At 45.8% G+C, this 22824-nt stretch overlaps 2 protein-coding genes across 2 annotated transcripts in view; one reads left to right on the plus strand and one right to left on the minus strand.

Annotated features, from left to right (window-relative positions):
- The window catches only part of FSIP1 (fibrous sheath interacting protein 1), a 285720-nt gene extending 270455 nt beyond the window's left edge, over positions 1–15265 (plus strand). The window contains exon 13 of the mRNA XM_066277143.1: positions 15170–15265. The gene's annotated coding sequence lies outside the window, so the exon portion shown is untranslated. The remainder of the gene's footprint in view (positions 1–15169) is intronic.
- Positions 6060–22212, minus strand: THBS1 (thrombospondin 1). The gene is made up of 22 exons (XM_066277141.1): positions 22059–22212; positions 21432–21527; positions 20605–21164; positions 19645–19720; positions 19156–19355; positions 18932–19054; positions 17866–17959; positions 16235–16408; positions 15760–15936; positions 15279–15452; positions 14906–15033; positions 14640–14792; positions 13994–14212; positions 13411–13518; positions 12681–12840; positions 12406–12524; positions 10574–10808; positions 10182–10409; positions 9743–10014; positions 9215–9312; positions 8971–9110; positions 6060–8103 (listed from the first exon to the last, which is right to left on the minus strand). Exons 2-22 carry the CDS (start codon positions 21496–21498, stop codon positions 8096–8098), a joined length of 3513 nt encoding a protein of 1170 aa, XP_066133238.1. The 5' UTR covers positions 21499–21527; positions 22059–22212; the 3' UTR covers positions 6060–8095.
- Positions 22213–22824: the final 612 nt, after the last annotated feature.

Below are 22824 nucleotides of genomic sequence, written 5' to 3' on the forward strand. Positions count from 1 at the left end.
AGGCTGTGATGCTCCCCACCCCTAGGCAAATAGTGAAAGTACATCAATATCATTTGCCTGGGGGACATGAGGAGATAGGAGACTATCCTACAACTTGAGAAAGCTGGGATGGTGCAGCCCCTTTAATTCCCCAGTGTGGCCAGTGAGGAAGCCTGATGGGACCTGCTGCTTGACAGTTGACTACCGGGAATTGAATAAGGTGACTCCCCAACTATGTGCAGCTGTTCCACTGGTGCTGGATTTAAAAGACTGGTTAGCTCTGACTTAGAGACGCTACCACTATGTATTGTACTTGGCCAATGCTTTTTTCTCTATTGACGTTGTCCTGGAGAGGCAAGAACAGTTTGCCTTCACCTGGGAAGGGCGTCATGGACTTTTCTTGTCTTGGTTGCAGGGCCATTTGCACAGCCCGACCATTTGTGATGGTTTGGTGGCCAAAGACCTGGCCTCATGGGCCAAGCCACCTATGGTGGCTCCCTTTCATTACAGTGATGATATAATGCTAACTTTCAATTATCTTACAGATCTAAAGACAGCAGCAGAGGGTTTTAAAGGTGCCCTAGAAATATCGAGCTAGGCCATCAATGTCAGCAAAGTGCAAAGACCTGATTTATCTGTCAAGTTCTTGAAAGTTGTCTGGTTGGGTATGACCAAAGTAATCCTTGAAGCAGTGATAGATAAAGTCTAAGCAAATCCCTGACCACAGATGGTCAAACAGTTACGGACCTTTGTAGGTCTCTTAGAGCAGAGGTCAGCAAACTCATTAGTCAACAGAGCCAAATATCAACCGTACAATGATTGAAATTTCTTTTGAGAGCCAAACTTTTTAAACTTAAACTATATAGGTAGGTGCATTCCTTATAGAGGTAGCACCTGCACATGGTATTTTGTGGAAGAGCCACACGCAAGGGGCCAAAGAGCCGCATGTGGCTCGTGAGCCGTTGTTTGCGGACCAGGGTCTTAGTGTATTGGCATGTATTCATTCCCCATCTAGCCCAGACCATTCGCCCTCTGTACCAGCTGTGTCAGAAGGGGGCAGTCTGGGATTGGACTTCAGAGACAGAGTGGACCTTTAACGATGCCAAGTAAGCAGTGGCCCAGGCACCGGTCCTACAAGTTGATGATTCCACTAAGCCTTTCCAGTTAGATGTTATTGTAATCTCTGATGGGTTTAGGTAGGGCCCATGGTGGAAAACTAGGCAACAGTGCAGCCTGATAGGCTTCTGGTGCCAATTATAGAAAGGCTCTGAGAATCGCTTCTCCTTGATAGAGAAACAACTAGCAGCTGTTTATACAGCCTTGCAGGCCTGTGAATCCATTACCTTGCAGGGGCAGGTGCAAATCCTCACTGCTTACCCCATAGCCAGATACGTGTGCTCAGGGGTGTCTGCACCCAAGTCAGGCATAGTACAAACCCCTACTCTGCCTAAATGGGGTGCCTATCTGGAACAAAGAGCTGTACTGAGGACTAGCCCTCTGACTCAAGAGCTGCAACAAGTGTTGGGCCCCATTGCCTTTGCAGAGTTGCTGGATGCTGTGCAGGGGGTTGATGTCACCCCCAGTCCCTATCATGAAGGGACGCCTCCCTTACTGCCAGATGCCTGGTATACAGTTGAGTCTATCCATGAGATCCTAGCAGCTGGACTGCAGTAGCTATCTACTTAGACATGGACGAAATGTAGATCAAATCAGGGACAAGGCAAAGCAGCCAGTGGGCTGAGCTATGGGCAGTATAAATAATTTTCACTTAGGAAAATGAACTCCTACATATTGGTACAGACAGCTGGGCTGTGTACTGGGTCTTACATTGTGGCTCCTGCAATGGAAACTACAGAAGTAGCTTGTGGGGCACCGTCCAGTCTGGGAACAGGCGATGTGGCAGGAGCTGTGGGCTCTGGGCCCCACGAAACAGGTCTTTATTTACCACTTGAGTGGGCATCGTCCCCTCCTAAGCCCAGGAAATGATGAAGCCAATGCCCTGGCACAGGTACATAGCCTCCCCTTCCTCACAACGGACTCTGCCATGTGGTTGCATCAGCTCCTGGGGCATGTTGCACGTAGCCTACTGTTGGGTTCAAGGTGGCCCCTGTGGACATGCTACAAGCAGCACAGTAGTGCCCAGCCTGTGCACATGTACCCCAAGAGGTTTGGGTTGCAGCCCAACAATGGGCAGGTAGCCCATAGGGTAGCACCTTTGCAACATTGGCAGGTAGATTTTATAGGACCCCTGCCCACAGATGAAGGTTGTGCTTATGCCCTGATAGCTGTGAACATGGCCACTGGCCTCCTGTTTGCGTACCCCGCCAAGAAGCCCACACAGGAGACAACTATACGGGCTTTGAAACATCAGTGCGCCCTGTATGGGCGTCCCTTGAGTATTGCTAGTGACTGAGGAACCCACTTTGATGGGCGCTTGGTACGAGCCTGGCCTGAAAAAATGAATGTGACCTGGCAGCTCCATGTTTCCTGTAAGCCCCAAGCAGCAGGAATGATTGAACAGTATAATGGATTGTTGAAGGAAAAGTTACAATTGGGGTGTGATCCCCTTGGCTTGAAGGGGTGGGCACAGCACTTAGATCCACTGTGCACCTCCTCAACGAGCATCCCAGATGTAGGGGTTGTCCCCAATAGACAGGATGCTACAGGGGTGACCTCAAGCTCTGCATTTGAAAGTTAAATATAGAGGATGACTTGCTAAAGCCAAGGAATGGCCCTGTGGGTGCCCTGCTCCTGCCAGCGCCCCCACCTCTGGAAGAGGGAGGGGTGGCCCTGTAGTCATAGCCATAGATACCAGTTGAGTCTGATGCTCCCTGGATTGCCTAGTAACTCCCTAGGGGATAGGACTAGAGTGTCATTTACAAGTTTCCCCCACTCTTGGCACTTAGCCTTGGATTCTGATGGTTTCTACCCCACAGTATGGGAAGGGTACCTTGTTAAAATGCACCCTCGATGTAGCTGTTTAGCCTATCTCCTGTAAACTGGTTTTGTTCCCTGCTCCCACAATAGGAATCCCTAAGGGGGGGGACTAGTATCATTAAGCAGGACATTCCCCACTGCCTGCTACCATCTTATCTTGTAATGAGCAAGGAGCTTGCATCCTGCCCAATGGGCATGACCTGCCTATAACGGTGTCTGTTTCCTTATTGTCTTTCTGGCCAGGATGATTTCAGTCAACAGCATCATGTCTTGGGTGCACACCTGTACTGCTTGTGGATTCCCGTGGTGCATCCACCTGGTGACTGTGACCACTGGTCCTGGCTAGCTGCTCAAGACCTGTCCCACAGGTGGCCTGAGATGCAGTGCACCATTGAAACACTACTCTGGCGTGATTACCACAATCCAAAAGATATACAATCTAAAATAGATAGGATAGGGTTGGCTTCTAGAAAAGCAAGTGGAACGCCATACAAAAGCTCCCCATTGCATAGAGCAGCAATAGAAGACAGGATACTGCACGGCTGGGTGGATCCCCAAAGAGCTGTGTGCTAATATCATCCTTGTAACAAAGCCTGACTACTAGTAAGATAGTAAAAAAACACACTGTCACCAAACCAGTAGACATGGTACCCACAGGTTACATGTAGGTTTGCAGGGATACAGGTAACCCTATCTCCCTGCAAATTAGACTGGGAGGTGTACTTAGGGAAGATCCTATATTGCAGGGCATGTCCTGAAGTCCCTGCTGGAAACCCCACACAATTGGGACATGGGGTACCACCTTGGCACAGAGAGAAATGTACTGCTTAGTGATTTCATTTTTTAGCTGTCGTTTTACCTAGAGTGGGGGGTCGAGGGGGCTACTAAGGTAGATTTAGAGGTGACAGCCTTAGCTGAGCACATGGCCTGGGCTTTGAATCAAACCCGGCAGGCCTTATCTCTGCCAATAGATGAAAATACTCAGATACATAAGGTAGTGTTTACTGCAAAACAGGATAGCCTTAGATCTGTTAACAGCTACCCAAGGAGGTACATATTCTATCCTCCATGTAGAGTGTTGTATGTATATACCAGATAATCAAAGAAATATAACCCAAGCTCTACAAGAAGTAGATATTATACAGGCTCTCTCTCCTGACCTTCTTTAGACATAGTAGAATGATCTCATGTCCACCTGCAGGTAGACTGTCGTTTCTCTAGCTTCGTGGCCAGCCTCATAGTAGTAAGCTGCTGCTCCCTATACTGTTGTTACAGCCTATAGGCTCAAGCACTGTAGGCCTGTGTACCCTCCCAGTAGACTGTTTAAGGGGTACAGTGTGGGGAAGCTGGTCTCCTCAGAATTGGTAAACAGCCTGCAGAAGATGGAGTCAGTGTGACAGGTCCGCTATGTCAGATCTGGCCATGCATGACTAAGGAAGACAGGCAGGGACAGTATGCCTGTGTATCCACCTTATGTAATCTCTCTATAATCATGGCTTGGTGCCATTTGTGTGTGATTTACGATAAAACTCCTGCACACTGAGTCTGACTGCTGCTACCACTGCTGTCTCTGCTTCCGCCCAATAATGCATGCATCATCTGCCTATGGCTCTGCACATCTTCCAGTTCCCAGCCTCTTGCATCCTTCCATCCTTGCTTTCCAACTCAGTCCCAGCATCCTCTAATTTAGTTGTAATTTTGATGTGGTTGTTGGAGGAGGTGAGCGCAGCATTTACCTCCTCTGTTGACTGACCGGGAGTGGCATTAGCACTTTTAGGAGGAAAAAGCTATCACCTTGATGTTGTAATTTTAGTTTTTTCTTAGTCCTTTATTTCAATACACTGGCTGATTTGAAGGTCAGCCTTGCAGTGACATGGAGCATGCCTGGGAAACAAGCTCCTCTTCCCACTTCTTCTGCCCCATCTTGATTATTTTCAGTTACTTTTGGTCTGTTACTTAAAGTGAGTTAGAATTTTCTCTCAAGCTTTCACATGTTGAACTACTCCAAGAATAAAGAATATTATGTTTCAGAGAATCATGTTTTCAAATCAGTTTTTTGGAATGCTTTTCAAACTCTATAACTATTACCACCTTCTATTTCTTGATTCTTCACCTGAGTGCCAAAAATGACTTGGCACTGGAGACTTATATATGATTATGCTAGCCTACATAAATGTTTTTAGAGTGGAAGAGAAAAAACGGCAATGGAAGACATTTCTGTCTTGCTGAACCCTTTCTAGTGTGTAATGGACCTCAAAGCCAGATCTTTAAACTACTCATAGAATTTCTTATTCTACTAGTTCTTATTAAAGCTTATAGCTCATTGTTAAGTAGTCTACATTCATAGTTAGCCCACCTGAAGCTCAGGGTCTGCTTATGGTAGCTTTGATCTCTTCATAAAATAATTTGATATATTTTTTGTCTATTTTTAGGATTTCTGGCTTTGATTTTTGTCATCTGTTTTTGGTGAAGGGTATATTCATTCTACAAAAGGTGGTGTCTGTAGAGTTTGGCTCAACTTTTCTAGGACAGTTCCCCCTCACAACTCTTGTAAAGCTTCTCCACCATACTCAATGTGTTGCTAACCCAGTGCCATCATTCATGGCTCAGAAAATCTGGGTGTGAGAATTAATGCTTCAATCCTGGATTTTCCCCCTTTGTTTTTACTTTTATTTTTTTTTAAAGAAACAGAACTAGATTTTGAAAAGGATTCAATAAATGACCTTAATAAAATATGAAATTGTATCCCTTTGGGGCCCACATTTTGGGGGCTGTTCTTTTTTCTGTATTTTTTAATATGCTAGGCCAATTTGTCTTGTTCTTCTATTCCACAAATCCAGCAAGTGTATATTCTAAGCATCTCAAGTCTTCTTAAATTGTATGGAAACTGTGAATGTTAACCATTACTTACTGGAATTTTTTTTGTGTGTGTATGCAATACTGACTTAAGAATGGGGTTCAAAACTCTGGGCTCGCCTGGTCAAGGCACATACAGGAGCAAGTACTATGAGCTGATGCTTCCTGCTTCTCCCCCCGACCTCTCCTCTTTCTATATATCAATAAATGCAATAAAAAAGAATAGAATTTACTCGTACCTCATAATGTAAAGCCTTTAGAGAACAAATAAACGTTGACACAGTAAGTATAAATATAAATTTCCATATGATTTATTGTTGTTCCTTGTACATAAGAAACAGTAATATACAACTTACACTGCTTTAGAATGTAAAATGGATAAAATGTACAAAAAAAAAGCACATTCCTAGAAAAAGATATTGGCAAATAGTAAAAACTGGGGAGGGGCAAGCAAAAAACAAATCAAAACAAAACAAAACCCAACAATTCTTCAATTCAGTGTGCAAACATTTTATAAAAATAGAAATACTAACTCTACAGGCAGTATTTCCTGATAAATTATTTAAATAGCATATCTACACAATCTGAGATATCTATTCCAATGGCAATGAGAAAATAATTTATAAAAATAAAGCAATGGTATATAAGATGATAGAAAAAAAACATAACTTTCAGAAAATGTATTTAACATTTCAATGCTATTTCCTTATTGGGAATACTTTTCTGCAAAGAACTTTTATACTATGTACAACACATTGACTCTTTTTAGGTACTACAGTAGCTTTAAGTTTGTTAGACACTTAAACTCTTTCTGCTTGAGCCAAAAATCCTTTACTCAGTCACACAACAAATGAGGTAATATTTGTATATAAGTTTCACCTTTGTCATTTTTTTTCTTTTGGAAAAATGAAAAAATAGTAAGTGTAGATGCTTTTCTTATCCCTGGAAATAGGCACAAGGAATGGAGTAAAACAGTGTCAAAGGCCTCATAGCTTTCTTTGCAATCTAAAAACACCTGCAAATGGACAACCAGCTAATTCCACTAGAAGAGACAAAAACATCCCAAGTCATTTAAGCACAATGCGAAGAGCAGCTCGCTGTGCTGATCTGCCTTGTGCAAGAGATTTGCTGATAAACCTCAACTACGTGCTCTCCCTTTCCACATGAAAGCCAGGGTCCAGGAAGGACAGAGTTAATAAATAATCTGTATTTACAATCTTACAGTCATGAAGCCTCAGCAAAGATGATATGGATAGTCCTGCTTCTTCCTGTTCCATGAAGTCTTTCAGGCAGATTCTCCAGAGTTAAGTAAAAAATAAATATTTTACATTGTAAAGTGTAAAAACACAAAACTATAGTCTGAAACAAAATTAGAAAACTCCAAGATATTCAGGAAAAAAGAGAGAAAAGGAATGTTTTAGCTAAGTTGATAATTTTGTGCCTTTCTAACCATAAAAATACAAGCCTGGCTGCCCCTCCCTCGGGAGGCAGCCGGGTACTCACTGAGATGGTAGGTCTTCTTGCTTTCCTGCTACATCTGCACAATCTACATCGGGAACGAAACCAACAATTGTGATGCAGCTGGGCAGTAGCAGTCAGCGCTGCCTTACTTTCTGGTTTAATTCTGCTTTCCTATTCTGGTCACTACATGTGACATGGAAGGGGGGGGGGATCCAAGAGGAAGTCCACAAGTCATCCTTCCCTTCCTCCCCGTTCCTACTTAAGTGCCTATCAGCTAACACCGGTCAGCATCATGAAAACCAGCAATAGTCTTTCAAATCCCCTGAAAATGGTTTAGTACCGGACATGTAACAGTTTCTCCATCTTTTCCTTATACAATCACCTCTGGGGTTGGCGCCCTCCCCTTAGGCCTTTGGCCCCTGCTCCCCCAATTCCCAAGGGTCAGGAGTGGTTGTTTGCCAATTCTAGTGAGTCCTCCCTTCTCTCACATGCCCGAAAGCGCTTCTGAGTCCACTGCTCAGAGATGGCCTTACAGTAGCACCCGGCTCTGACAAGAGCTGGGCGGAGCTGGCACCTTTCAACCGAAGCAGGTGGGTGCTTTTGCTTTCTTCAAAAGCAAACCAAAGTAATTATTTATATTCTTGTAAGATTCTCTTCTTATTCAGAGGCTGAATGCTGACTCTGATTTGGAAAATTGCATTTTCTTGAGTCAAGTCACATGTTTTAAGAGTCCACACGGATGCAAGCAGAGAAAAAAGGCAGGCAGGGAGGAGTAATCCTGGGGGTTTCCTTAAGCCCATAGTTCCAGACGGTACAAGACCAGCACTGGTTATGATCAGTCTTTTGATCAACAGTTTGAAGATTAGGAATCTGTTAAATAAACAAAACACAAATATATAAATAAAAACCTAATTCATAAAGGCATTGTCATCTTAATATCACTTAATGAATGAACAACCTTAGATTAGCTCTACTTTTATAATGACAAAACCGTAAGTTAAGCTGGTTAGTTCCTAAAATAACTGTTCATGCTAGGAGACTGAGGGAATATGACCTTGCAGAATTAGGTCCTGCTCTCTGAGCCTTCAGTATTTAATGTTGATGGTATTTTATGTTAAGAATTCAGACTCAAAGATTATAACAATTTAAATATTTTTTGAGTAAAATTAACCATTTCTTAAAACTCAAATAGATCTTGTTGCCACCAGGCCTTGTCCCAGTAAACATTTAGGAAACATTTATTTTTGGGGGAAGCTCAAAGCTGGATGGACTCCATTGGATTAACCACTGAGGGAATGAGAATGGAGAAAAATCAGCCGAGCTTAGTAGTAAATATTCTCATGCCTTGTATAACATGCCTCATATAACAGGGAAAGCTTCTGAAAGGCAGCGTGTGCCTCCATGGTGTAAAATAAAACTACATGGCACAGAAACATGTCAAAATTTCAGTATTATTAATGTGATCTAAATGGTACAGGAGCCCGTGTGCATTTTACCTTTGCACTGTGTATGAAGAACAGATTGCTGTGCAAGTTCATTTTGTTAACAAGACTTGAGATTTCATAAGCCCCAGTTCATAGGCCTTATTTCATTTTTATCACTGTGTTTTCAACAGTGAAACACAGATAACCCTATCTATAAAGTAGTCTTTAAATCTGACTCTCCCATAATTGGCACTCTCGATCTTGGTCTGAATTAGAGATCTCAACCTTACAGTCACTGTAAGGGGGCTCCTACCTCTGCACTCGTATTTCAGGTCGGAGAAGAATACCATTTCTTGAGAGAAGACAAACAACCCTAGTCTACCGCCAGCATAGGTTTTGTCATAGAGGGGGCCCGAGTCAGCCATGATTTTCTTCCCTTCGTACATCACCACTCTGCAGGAAAGAAGGAAATCTTGTTAGTGACACCCCGTGGTTTGGCCTCTTCCTTCTTGCTCGTTGCTGGGACAGTGAGTGATGTTGACTCAGTGCAATCTTACCGAATGAAACCAGTCTTTGGCCTGTGGCTGAGATGCCATCTGTAGGCAGTGAAATCCTTCCATCCTATCTGGTGAGGGTCATGCCACAAGGTGCGCACCTGAAGGGAAGGAGAGGAAAGGGTGAAATGCAGCTCCTCAGTGAGAATATTTTCATTTCATTCTGTTGGAACCAGTGCTTGAAGGGGGTCACGCTGACCTCAGAGGGCTGAAATTTTTTATTTTTTCTAAGGCCTCTCTCATTTGACGCGTGCCTTTGAATGCACATATAAAGTAGAAAGAAAGAAGGGAGGGAGCCTTTTGGTTTGAAGAGGCTGAAACTGCCTTTGGATTTGAAGGGTAACTGCAGTTATGGTGAGTGCCCTTTTAGACACAATTATGGTTTCACAAAGCAGAGCTTAATGCAGTAGTTGATGATGCAGGGAACATGATATCTAAGACTCCCTCCCTCTGAGCCTTGGTCACAGCACAGCAGCTGCAGTGCCAGTCAAGCACCGTGCACTCACCCCCTTCTGCAGGTGGTGTTCCTACCTGGCCAGGGGTGTTGCCCGTGTGCCACAGGGCGTTCCGCAGGTGCTCGCCAGGCCCTGTGGTGGAGTTCACGACTTTCACAGAAAGACCTGAGTATCCCTGAGCCCTTGTGGGGTTGGTGTCCCAGTAGGTCTGGGTGATCTGCTTCCACATCACAACGTAGAAACGGCTGCTGGACTGGTAGCCAAACACAAATCCAGCATAGTCATCATCCCTTTCAGTATTGATGAAGAAGGTGCCACTGAAGTCCACAGCGTTAAACTCGTCATAACCTTAAAGATGAGGCCAGATCCAGGTTAAAAACTGCAGCTGTCAGAAGGTTCTCCATTACATTCCCAGACATCCTTATTACCCACAGGGACACACAAACTGCCAGGTTTTATATTTGCTTTTTTCCTATGTGTGCATTAGTTTTTTGTTCAAAGAACAAACTACTTACCTACAGCAAGTCCAGGATCACAGTTGACAGTCTGGACGAGTTCTTTACCCTGATGGCGTACTACCCAGTTAGGGTCATTCTGAGACGTCCCCTTGGGATCTAGAGGAATCATCTGGAATCGGCGGAAATCAGTCTCACTGATATCAAAGTTTTCAGGACAGATGTCATCTATGTCTGGCACACTGTCATGGTCAAAGTCATCTTTGCAAGCATCACCTCGACCATCACCTAAGGTCAAAAAGGGAAGAGGAGCTCAGTGAAATTCTGCAATACTATTATTAATGGTGTCAGATTTCACTATCTTGCCAAAGTTGGCATTTAGCCTCTTGATCCTCTCAAATGCATGCAGCTTTGTTTTTATTTCCTCTTAAAAAGTAGCTCTACTGACTTACCATCAGAATCCTTCTGGTCAGGATTGGGCACAAGTCTGCAGTTGTCCCTGTCATCAGGAATGCCGTCATTGTCATCATCATGGTCACAGGCGTCTCCCTTGCCATCTTTGTCATGGTCGGCCTGGTTTGCATTGGGCACATAGGGACAGTTGTCCAGATTGTTCTGGTGGCCATCTTCATCAATATCCTGATTGTTGTCACAGGTATCTCCAATGCGGTCTGAGTCAGAGTCGAGCTGAAAGAGAAACAGAGGGTAAATTGATTTATAAATTGTTAATGTTAATGATAACTTATGGAAGATTCTTCCATGTGTGTTATGGCTAGTAGAATTTTATGTCTTCCACATGCTACTGCCAAAAGATAGTCATATTAACAATTTTTTTCTTTGATCTGTATTTTCATATGAAAATTTGGAAAGGTAGGTTTAAGTTTTTAAAAATATTTATATAAAACATTCTGAGCAAAATTAAATAGGAAGCATCACTTAATCACTAAGGATTAAATGCAGTGTTAACTGATTCTATCTTTAATGTTAAATGAAATTCTTTGGGTTCCTTTGTTATTTTTCTATTGAAGGGTTTCAACTGTAAATTTGTTGACATGTCAGCTTCTGCCCTAGGCCATTAGGTCACAGAAACACAGCCCTGTCTTTGTGCATGCTGGGTAATGCACACAGCAGGGATCAATTAGTTTATTTTCAGGTATTTGGTTTTATACATGTAGTCCATAAGGACTGTCATCTGTTGACTCAGGTAAAGTCAAAACTCTTAAGTTTTTTCAAAACTCTATTTTCTCAGAGTCCTTTTACGTTATCCAGTGTGCACTGGGTGCTTAAAGATTATTTATATACAACCTGAAATTTTTCTTGCCAGTATTTATGCTCTTTGCCAGTAAGATTTTTACACAATGTCTGAATTTTGTTACAAATTTGGTCATGGTCTGAGAAACCAAAGGCTCATGCAGAGAGGGTAAATGAGAAAGTTTATGGTAAGACCCAGTCACGAAATCCCACTCTCAGTGCCGTTCGGTCAGCAAAGCTATCTCAGGTCATTCTCACTTCCCCACGATGGCCCGGAGCGCTTCATCCTGTTGCCTTTTTCTTAGAACCTCATTTGAGCAAATACTAGGAGGAAAAAGCTAGATTTCTCGTATCTTGAATCTTATAAAAATATCCCATTTTTTAAAAGCTGGTTTCTGAATTTCCAGAACAGTGCATTTTAGAAAAAAATATCCCTTAACTTCTGTCCCTAGAAAATAATGATGGGTGGATGCACAAGGAAACAAGTACTTTCAGACGTGGAAACCGTTCCGGCCAATGTCTCTCTGTGGTACTCCCAGCACAGGCTGAGAATGATGTCTGTCTGCAAGGCCAAACACTTCTGAAGAATGACAACCAGGAATTTCTCCAGTTTGGAGAAAGTCATTTTAGTTTGATGATTTTCTTCCAGCCAGATTATATCAATAGCCATGAAAATGGGTATTTTACTTAAGAACATTTTCTTTCATCTCTTAGTCTTAAATATGTTTAATATTACTAGAGTTGTCAGTTACAGATTTCTACTCTGTATAATTTATCTCGAGGGTACATCATGCTGAACAAGTCACGGAGAACTTGTACAAGGCATGGTTGAGGTTACAAGACTATCATGTCAAGACCTACGGGACGCCACACGGAGATCCCATCAGACACCCCGTGTGCATGAAAATATTGAAACTGGCTATGAGGCCATTGAGAGCCATGGCAATGGAAGTGTCTGCACTCTATTTTTTACAGGACCAGAAAGGGATATTCCAGTACTTTGCTGAAAAGATTTTGAAAGGAGTCCACCTACCTGATCTGGATTATGTTCCAGAGGGCAGTTGTCACACTGATCTCCAACCCCGTCCATATCGGTGTCCCTCTGGTCCACATTATAGACATACTGGCAGTTGTCTCGTTCATTGAGGATACCTGCCGAGAACAGAAACAAGTAAGACCTGAACTCTCCATCCTCAGTTGTTTCAATTAAAACCCCACACTTAATAGCCAGGGCCGGAGAAAAGTCATTCGGAAGCTGAGCACAGTCGCCCTCACCGCCGGGTCTGCGGGGGTCAGGGAGCCCCTTACCATCTCCATCGATGTCTGCAGCACAGGCGTCCCCTTCCCCGTTGCCATCCGTGTCAGCCTGGTCTGGGTTGTGGTTGTAGGGGCAGTTGTCACAGCGGTCTCCCACGTCGTCTCTGTCATAGTCATACTGGGCTGGGTTGTAATGGAATGGACAGTTGTCCTGTAAAAAGAAGAAATAAAGCATTTTACAACACTGTCTGTGAAATCAACTCCAAGCTCAAACCATGTGCATAATGTATATATAAAACTGCAAAAATCTGCAACAGTTATTTTCTACCTAGTGGATAAACGGATAGAGCACTCAGTGTGAAATGATCACTGCAAAAGTCAAAAGCCAGGATTTCATGAATAAAAAATGAATTCCTGTTGATTCTAAGTCAGTGAGATTTAAATATAAGCTCATCTTAGTTTCCAATATACCCTAAGTAAATTTTGCTGTAATTTAAATATTTGAAATGAACTAGGGGGGACAAAATGTCATTTATTTATACAGGGAATATTTTTCTCAAATGAGGAGAGGGAAGGTGATGAAAAACAAAACACTCCTTTAAAAATTTTTTTGGCAACATCCATGTCCTCAAACTACTGGAACACAATGAATATTTTCTGATTATCCAATATATCAGTTTAGTATATTTTTTCTTATAACTGTAAATTCAAATGGATCTAGTGTCTCAGGCTGTTACTAAATAGAAAAGATGAAAGAGGACTGGGCAACATTTGTTTTTACCCTGTCATCTGGAATTTTATCATTGTCATCGTCGTCATCACAGGCATCGCCGATTCCATCCTTGTCGTAGTCTTCCTGCCCTGAATTGGGCAGGTTGGGGCAGTTATCCTGGAAAGAGAAGAAGCACATTATAGCTGCAGTTTGTGTGTCCTTTGCACAGCTCACGCATGGGAGAACTGAATGCTACTCTGCAACAACACATATATTTTTGCAGGAGGACAAAAAACGTTTTCTTGGGCGATATATGTGTTTATATATAAAATCTGTATAAATGCTCTAGGTTTTATGCATGCTGGGAACACAAGCCATAGTCTGCCTGTAGACTTGGTAGAGAAGCAAACCATCTTTTGGACAAAATAACGGACTTTGGAACATAAGTGCCAAACGGGCCTGCTGCATTCATGTTCTTGGCACCAAGGGCTTTACTATTATTAAGAATGAATGCTGTTCTGCTTTTAATTCAGGCTGACCTGACCTTTCAGGGTCATTTTCAAACTTGAAGCATTTAGAACTCCCCGGCCTGTTGTTATGCTCAGGGTGATGTGCCTTCTCTCTGGAAGCACCAGAGGGGGGCTGGTTTTACCTTTTTGCAGTGGTAGGTTGCATTGGCCACACACACTAGGTCCTCGTTGGGCCAGCCGTCCAGGTCTGTGTCCTCCCCACAGATGATGCCGTTGCCAGCGTAGCCAGGCTTGCACTCGCAGCGGTACAGGGGGTCGCTGTAGTGACCCAGGTAGTTGCACTTGGCATTCTTGTTGCAGTTGTGCGTCCCATCTGTGCATGGGTTGCGGGGTTTGCACACCTGAGGGGACAATATCCTCATGTTAACGCAGAGCCTTCAAGAGTCTCCGGATTCCTCAGAAGCAAGAACCCAGATCCCTGTCGTCTCTGGACAGAGTGTGGGTGACGCTGTCCCTCCCTACGTCCCCTGCAGATATCCAGGCTATAGGTTCGTGTTGCTTTCTGTGTTTTTCCTCGCTCAGCATCTAGGCAGTTACAGGTCCGTCAGCTCACAGCTTATTCCAGAGCAGCGTTTCCAAATGTGATGGACTATTCTGCTGCTGCTGGACTTACAGTGAGGTTTTTAGTTGTGAGTCTAAAAGCTGGACTGTGCATTCACCCTCTTCCTTGTTTTTTCTGATGGGGATGAAATGACATTCCTCCCTTTTCTACTTCTTTCCACCGAGGACACCTTGCTTCACGCTGGTCTGCCAGCCTGGACCGCGTACCTGTTTGTTGGTAGTGGCGTGCTCCACGCCCCGGCCGAAGGGCTGCGAGCCGGTGAAGCGCGGGGGGCAGGGCAGGCAGTTGTAGCCGGGGTCTGTGTTCTCGCACCTGTGCTCCCCATTGTGACTGAAGCAGGCGTCGGGCACTAATTTGCACTATGGAAGAAATAACAGTATGCTTAATGTTTAGAAGATGCTGCCATGGGAGGTAAGTAGGACGGGTTAACTGCTTCCCTTGATGGAGTAACTCTGAGCCACCAGTTTCTCACCTCGTCAATGTCTTTGCAGTGGATGCCATTTCCGCCATAGCCCGGGGGGCAAGCACCACATCTCCAGCTGCCATCAGGGTAGCTGGTGCACTTGGTGCCAGCAAAGCAGGGATTGGACAGGCATCCATCTGAGACCAGAGACAGAAAAATGGTTGGTCTGAGCTATTATTAACTATCATACTAATCACTTAAAATATAGCACCATGTAAAATAGGGTCTATGTAACTGATACTTTGAGATTATGTTGTCTATTTGTCGTTTTAGAGTAATCAAACCACTCAGGACCATTCGGAGCTGGAACTCCCTTGGAAAGCTGACTGGACTTCAGTTAAAAGAAACCCCGAGGTGGTCCTGCCCGGGCTGCGTGGCTCACCAATGGGGCAGTCCTGCTTGTTGCAGAGCTGGTTTTCCATCGCGTCTCCAACGCAGTCCTTGCCTCCAAACTGGGGGGTGGGGTTGTTGCAGAGCCGGCTCCGCTTCTGCACCCCTCCTCCACAGGTGGCAGAACAGATGTCCCATGGTGACCAGGGACCCCAGCCTCCATTGACTATAAGAAAGCAAACCACATGCAGAAGTTAAAGTCCATCTCAAACACCCTACCTGTCACAGAACACTAAGTCTGTTCAAGAAATTGCTGCTACCCTGACACATAAAGGGATGAGGGCAAGTTTGAAATGTTTTCTGTTTTTGATTAAAAGCTGCTGCTGACTATGTAGGACTTTGTTTGTTTCTCTAGAAAGTAACCTTTTCCCCTCCATGATCCACTGAGCAGATGGGGCAGATGCCAGGCCATCAGCCGGGTGGAGCAGGCTCGGGGCCAGCTCTCATCAGCCGGGCAGCATGCTCACACTCACCAGGGCAGGCGTCTTTCTTGCAGGCTTTGGTCTCCCGAGCTTCGCCTTCACACGGTTTCCCGTTCATCTGGGGGCTGGGAGAGTTGCAGAGCCGAATCCTTGTGATCACACCATCACCACATGTCACAGAACAAGATGACCACGGGGACCAATGGCTCCAGCCACCATCCTGTTTAACTGAAGTACAAAGCTGATCTTTACAGGGTGCTTACCATGAACCAACCTCTGTGCTACCTGCTTTAAATGCATTATCTAACTAAATTCCTCAAAATAACCCTTCAAGGACCATTATCACCCCCAATTAGCAGATGAGGACAGAGTCTCAGAGTCTCCAGGGTGTACGGGTAGATGGTAGAACCAGGCTTCTGATCCAAAGAATCTAGAACCCGTGCGCTTAAGCTCTGTGCTTTGGAACTGAACCTGGCGGTGACCAGGACAGGTCAGTCCCACATGCCGAAGTGGCGAAGCTGCTTACATCTCTTGTCACACTCCTGCCTGTGGCAGGTCCGCGTCTGGACGGAGGAGCCCTCGCACCGGCTGTTGAGGCTGTCGCAGGAGCGACCGCGCTGCTGGATCCCGTTGCCACACGTCGCAGAGCAGGAGGTCCACTCGGACCAGGGGGACCAGCCGTCGTCTGCAGAGTCGCTGGCTGCAGGGGAAGCGGGTTCATTTAGCGTGTGGTCATTACAACTATTCTTTAGACTGCACTAGTCAGGATTTTCTTCCCTGCCCAGAGGGTGAAAAACCATATGTTTCTTAGGCCGACAGCCAAAGGGTTTATCCCGGGTCACTGCAGGCACTGCATCCGGCAATGGACGTTGTGCCTGGGTCAGCCCGGCTCTGCCTTCTCCCAGCTTGTGTGTCCTATTCGTCCCGCCTCCCTTCTCCTTTCTCAACATTTCAAGTGAGTTTCCCTTTCCTGACCTAAGATCTCTTGGTAGGCAGGCATTTCCAACCTCGGGCTCCCAAGAATACCAGTTTCAGGCAGCTTATAGGAGTCACTTTTGATTTTTAGGGGAGCCATGGACCATGTGTTTGACAGGTGAGCTTGAAGGCAGCTCAGCTGCTGCTGGCTCTGGGCTCCAACTCGGTCATGAGGTTAATCAGTGTGTTGATCCTCTTACCTTAACATCTGGGGCCTTCTCTGAACTCCTTTTTATAAGAGGAGAATGTATTTGTTTACCAGCTGCCTAGGCGCCATGACTACAATCACACCTAGCGGTAGCAGACACGGGCTAGAGAACTTGTTTTCTCTTGCCATCAGTTAGAAGTTTCCCTAGCAATTTCTGATTCAAGTTCAAAAAACTCCACTAGTCTCCAGCTAGTTTTGTTCTCTTTAACATACACCTGAAGTGAATGCTGAATAGAAATAGGCATACAAGTGATTACCCTAGTGCCAAGATTGCGAACATGATCCGTGGATGGGACTGGTTACTCTGAGCTGTGACCAGTGTGTGGGTGCAGGGGTGTGGACAAGGCCAGTGCTACTTTCCTGTTTCACTTCTTATCTTAGTTGTGATGAATCATTTTTATGACTTGTACCTATTACAATCAATATTGTCTCAGTAATTTATACTGGCAACAAAAACCAGGGACAGGTTGCCACAGAGCAATATAGTGTCTTATTTCCTTCAGTGCCCTTAAACTCCAACTGCTATTATTCTTTTAGGCCTCCTATTCCTGCAGATAAGTTGGGTAGAACTTCTAGGTCCAATTAAGTGCAACACTTGCACTATAGCCCATCAACTTTTCTGGTGAGCAGATTTTTCTTAACTGTAGACCGTAAATTCAAATGCTAAAAACAGTGAACTTCAGAGTTATTGCTGCTACCAATTCATCTCTCTTTTCCTCAAAGCAAACCATCAGGATCAAGAAGCTATATCAAGATTATTATTGCATTTACTATAATCCGGAGATTCAGTCATAATGGAGTTTCTGGCTCTAGACAGTGATCAAGCCACTGGTTAACCACATGCTAGAGCAAAACACCGAATGAAAACCTATGATGGAAATGGTGGTGGGCTCCAGTGTTGTGCTCAGCTGTCCAGTGTTTACGTAGAATCGACCATGTCACTAAAGAATGGTTATGCAGTTTTAGGAACTTACGCCAACACCGTGGGCAGCATTCTCCATCAGGAACTGTGGCGTTGGAACAGGGCATAATAGGGCAGGACACTTTTTTGCAGATGGTAACTGAGTTCTGCAGGGCAAGAGGAGGGAAGAAATGGGTTACTAAACATATTGCAAGCAGAGGCTTACATACTATAACATTTCAGTACAAGATGAAGGGTCAGGGCTATCAATGCTCTATTGGAATGATCTGAAGAGAAGGCCTGTCTTATCTGCAGCCACCAGTATTGTCGATACAGTTCTAGCGCTTGTTACTTGTCATTCCATTCATTCCTTGGACAGCTCTTTCTTAATCGCTACTTGGTCAATGGTGGAAGTTACCACATGAAGAACTTATCAACTATCATGGGTCAAATCCACTGATCTGCATCTGAAACTAAACTCATAAAACTCAGCTGGTACTTTCAAATTTTTAAAAAAATGATCTCTCTATGGGGAAAAGAAGATCAATGAGCATATTTTTCCCTGATGTATAGATCTGGTTTTGTATATTGGAGAAGAATGGGAATTTAGTAAAGATGTCTCCGAAGTCCCAAACCCATGATTTGTATTTAAGCTTGACTTTGCTTAATGAGCCACACACCGCAGGCAGTGCCACCTGAGCTAAGCAGATGGTTCCGTCCTGACAATGTCAGGCCGTGTTATCTGAACCGTCAATAACTGCAGTAAAAGGACCTCCTTGTCATAGCTGAATCCAAATCAGGGGTGGGGGTGGGGGAGAATGGGCTGTTCCAACCAGGTGTCATTTACCTGGAATTCAACACTTAGTATTTGAAATAAAGAAGGTAAATTATTCTGGTATCTTAGATTTGTTCTTTTAGATATTTAGTCTGGGGTATAATTAAGACTTTGAAAAACTTCCTGAGCGTTTAAAGATTTTATAGATGTCATAAATGCATCTTAACCTCCCCTCCCCCCTACACTTTGGTATCAGGCCATGGAACATAAAAAGAGCTTGTGTGGCCAACTGGGTCTTTCCCCAGGGACCACAGCTTTGAACACATGCCATCAAGTTGTATTTCAGTTTGTAAAGATCCCTTACCTGACAGCGACACTCGGTGCAGCTATCGACCGTCCATTCCTCATTATTCCTGTACTGAACTCCGTTGTGGTAGCAGAGGGGAGGCCTCCTCAGCTCAATGGCCAGCTCTTTGTTCTCTTCAGTCTAAAAGGGGGAGAAGGGTCATTAGTGTCCAACTTCCCATTCAGTCATTCCTGATCATTCTAAAGGCTTATGCTCAAGGCCTGGGAGTGGAGGCCACTGACCACTTTGCGGATGCTGTCTTGAAGCGTGGTCACAATGGTGCGCAGGCCCCTGAGCTCCAGTACCATGCTAGACAGCTCATCACAGGAGATGCCGCAGATGGCTTGCAGATCCTTCGTCTTATGGCCAATATAGTTGGTGCGGATGGCGGGGCTGGAACCATTCACCACGTTGTTGTCAAGGGTGAGGACGACACTGGTAGCTGCCAAGAAACAAAAGAAACACACACAATGAGAAAAATAACAGAAGATGCTCTCACCAGCCAGCCCCTAGAGTTCCTAGTTGTAAAAGACATTTTATTTGGGGTAAGGGATGCAGATGGAGAAGATGTGTGTGTGTGTGTGGAATAGCCTTTAAGGTCACTTTTATATACCCTCTTACCTAAGTTACCCAGGGTCATTTATATACAACCAACATTGCTTAAATTTCTCAGCTTGTTTTGGGTGGAGTTCCAATTTCCCCATACACCCTAAAAATAGAAGGGTACTCACAGCTGGAGCAGCCTTTGTTCCTGAGGATGTCTTCTGGTGTTGTTCCAAAGACAAACCTCACACTTTGCAGCACCCCCTGTGGGCAGAGGAGACATGTTACTTGTAGAGTGTTGGAGGGCAGTAAGTGGCAGGGAGAGACTGTTTATGTGAGGAAAAGCACACAATAGATGTCCTAGAAGTTTGAAAGAGCTCCCTTTTTAGATCATCATGTCAAAATAACACACCAACAAAAACTGCTGAACAACTTCAAATTGTGTCTTCTGCCAAGTCTTCAGTATTTTTCAAAGAATTCAGTTATCAGCTTACTTGGGTATACAGGAAATGGAATCTGATACTACAGCTGGGGGATATGACACTCTTCAGAGTCAAAGAGTTAAATGTGGGAGTTTCAAAGCCACAGTTGCAAAGACCTAGAAGTTTAAGCAAGGAAGAAGCTGCAGCAACAAATCATACTACTTTAACCTTTTATTTGATACCCGCTACATCCCCATGAGGGATCAAATAGCAAAGTGGTATTTATTCTGCTTGAAAAAGTATCCATTTCAAGCAATGTTACAGTTGGCTGAATGCATTTGAAATAAGTTATTTTCTTGAGAAGAGTATAAGAAGTACCTAAAGCTTGAACAGGCTGTTATAGGAAAACCATTTGTTTCCTTTAGTGGTTTTCAAAGTGTGGTCCCCAGCACACCCCCCACTGGCATCAACTTCACCTGGAATTTGTTACAAATGCAAATTATCAGGCCCTAGCTCAGAACTACTGACTCTGAAACTTTGGGAGCTAGGTGCAGCAGTATGTGTTTTGACAAGCCTTCTAATTGATTCTGTTGCTCCCTAAAGTTTAAAAAAGTGGTTTTAGTATTTTCTTTACTGGAACCCAAGCCTCTCCTGCTATAGCCCTCCTGACAGATCAGCTTGCTGGCAGAAGACTCCATAGGCCAAGAACTGGAAAAGAGGCCTTACCTGAAAATTGTCATTGACACCTCCTTTTGCGATGCGGAGCCTGGCGATGCTGGCCAGGTCCCTGGTGAAGATGCTTTGGATGGGGACGTCTAGCTCAGCATTCTCCATCTTCTCACAGTCGATGTACAGCTGGGCCCTGTCCTCCTGCACAAACAGGGTGATGCTCTTCCACTGGCCAGTGGCCAGGAGTGCTTCTTCCACTGACACCACATGCTGCTTCCCTTGCACGGTCAGGCTCAGGTCCAGGGTGCCTGCTTTGCCATTGGAGACCACGCTGAAGATCTGGCCAGAGTGGTCTTTCCGCTCTACTGCCAGCAGGGTGCCTCTGGTCTTCTTCATTTGCCTCAGGGAGGCCAGGAGGAGGAAACCTTTCTCTGCCCGCACAGCATCCACTAGGTCTTGGAACTTGTCATCAGGCACAGGGGGTATCAGGTTGGCGTCTTCGATGCGGAAGGCTGGGCTAGAAGGGTCAGGACCCTTCACCAGTCGGCGCCCAGAACCCTTGCGGGCAGCCCCGGTGAGTTCAAAGATGTCGAACACGCTGTTGTCTCCACCAGACTCTGTTAGACAGAAGCAGGACACACTGTGAGCCTTCTAGACAGGGGGCAGGGGTGGGGGTGGGGGGACTCAGCTCTGAGGGTGCAGCCAGAGGGACAGGGTGAAAACCATTGAGAGAGCTGATGAAACACCATGGAAGAGGGACTTGCATCCTGACCTTCAATCAGGGATCAGGGAGAAACAAGAGAAGAGAGCTGGAAGGCAGGAGCACCTGGGGTAACCAGCACCTCCCCATCTTCCATCCCCCCTCAAAGGTATTATAGACTCACCTGGAATGCGGCTGGAGCCACACACATGCAACAGGAACAGGACACCAAGTCCCCAGGCCAGCCCCATGATGGAGCTGTTTGTGCCCAGCAGGGAGCCTGCAGCGGGAAATAAGAGCCCAGGGTCAGAAGTGGTGAGGCAGGGAGAGTGGGCAAAAACTGGGGGCTGGGCATGGGGTCAGGTCCCTGGGAATCACCCCCTTGGCCCACATTTACTGGAATAAGGGAGAACCAAGTTTTCGTTGGAGAGCATCAGGAGGGACAGGAGAGTTGAAGGCAGAAGACTGTGGTTTTCAAGTGTGTTTGGGGGGGGGCAAGACTAATAGTCTAGGGGTTTCCTTGGGAAGTTGAGGGTAACAGCAGGATCAGGAGATGTAGTTTGGGGTGCGGGGAGGGCATGGGAGGTGCTCTTCTCTAGAGGACTGACAGATTTGGGGAGGAGGGCTTAGGGCATCCTAAGGAGTGGTCTGTGAACCCCAAGGCTGGAGAAGATCGCTCTGGAGCTGTTCTACGAGAAGCTGGGAGAGACAGGATAGAGGTCCGAAGTCCCTGAGGGAGTGGAGTCTCAGAGCCCGAGGTGGATGGCCGGGGCAGCGTCGGTCCTCGGCGGCTGTCCAGAGACCCCCTTACCTGTGTGAACACGGGCGCAGCGGCCCGGAGTGGCGGCGAGGGCGCAGCGACGGGCGCCAAGTGCTGGAGAGCGCGGTGCGCCCGAGCAGGCGGCGGCCGGAGCGGAGGCTGCGCAGGGAGGGCTCGCGGAGTCCGGACTCGCCGGCCGGCTGGGCTGCAGTGGCTGGCGAGGCGGCGGAGCCGCGCACCTTTAAAGCGGCGCTTCGCATTCCTGGGCTCTCCTCTGGCCAATGGGAGGCGGCCGGGCAGGAAGCGGGAGGGGGCAGGCTGGGTTCCTCTCTCCGCCCCCAGCCTCTCGCCGCACAACTTTCCAGCTAGAAAGTGAAGGGGGAGGCGGGGGTCGGGTTTGAAGAGCCCTGGCACTTCTCAGAAAATGAGGTGCCCGCCCACGCGGCCTTGTCGCGCGCGGGCTCGGTACTTTGGCTCTTGCGCCCCGCGGGCCGACGCGTGCAGCGTGAGTATCCCGACCAGCCACCGTCACCCGCCCTAGACCCTTAGGACACTTGCAGACAAACCCGTCTCCTCCCATGGCCGGACGATTGCTGAGAGGCGCACACTTGGAGACCAGGCCAGCGTGTAAAAAAAGTTAAAAAAAAAAAAAAAAAGGAGAAGGAAAAAAAGGAGCCCGACAGGGTAAACGGGACCTATAGAGAAGAGTGGGTAAAGAAGGTCCCTCTTATGTACTTGTTTGGCGCTCAACCATCCATCCCGCCGGGTTGGCGGAACCAGCGCCCGGGTTCGCCCCGTGTTGCTGCCCTCGCCTGCC

This window comes from Saccopteryx bilineata, chromosome 4 (assembly GCF_036850765.1).
Source record: "Saccopteryx bilineata isolate mSacBil1 chromosome 4, mSacBil1_pri_phased_curated, whole genome shotgun sequence".
In the NCBI taxonomy this organism is placed as follows: Eukaryota; Metazoa; Chordata; class Mammalia; order Chiroptera; family Emballonuridae; genus Saccopteryx; species Saccopteryx bilineata.

What these genes read in the sequence shown, in the direction of transcription:
- THBS1 (XM_066277141.1), bottom strand. Translation starts at nt 21,498, where the DNA reads ATGGGGCTGGCCTGGGGACTTGGTGTCCTGTTCCTGTTGCATGTGTGT. An exon ending in CAACCTACCACTGCAAAAAG is followed by an intron (nt 13,519 to 13,993) that starts GTAAAACCAGCC and finishes TTCTCTTTCCAG; the next exon opens with GATAACTGCCCCAACCTGCC. An exon ending in CGGGCAACACCCCTGGCCAG is followed by an intron (nt 9,313 to 9,742) that starts GTAGGAACACCA and finishes CCTTCCCTTCAG; the next exon opens with GTGCGCACCTTGTGGCATGA.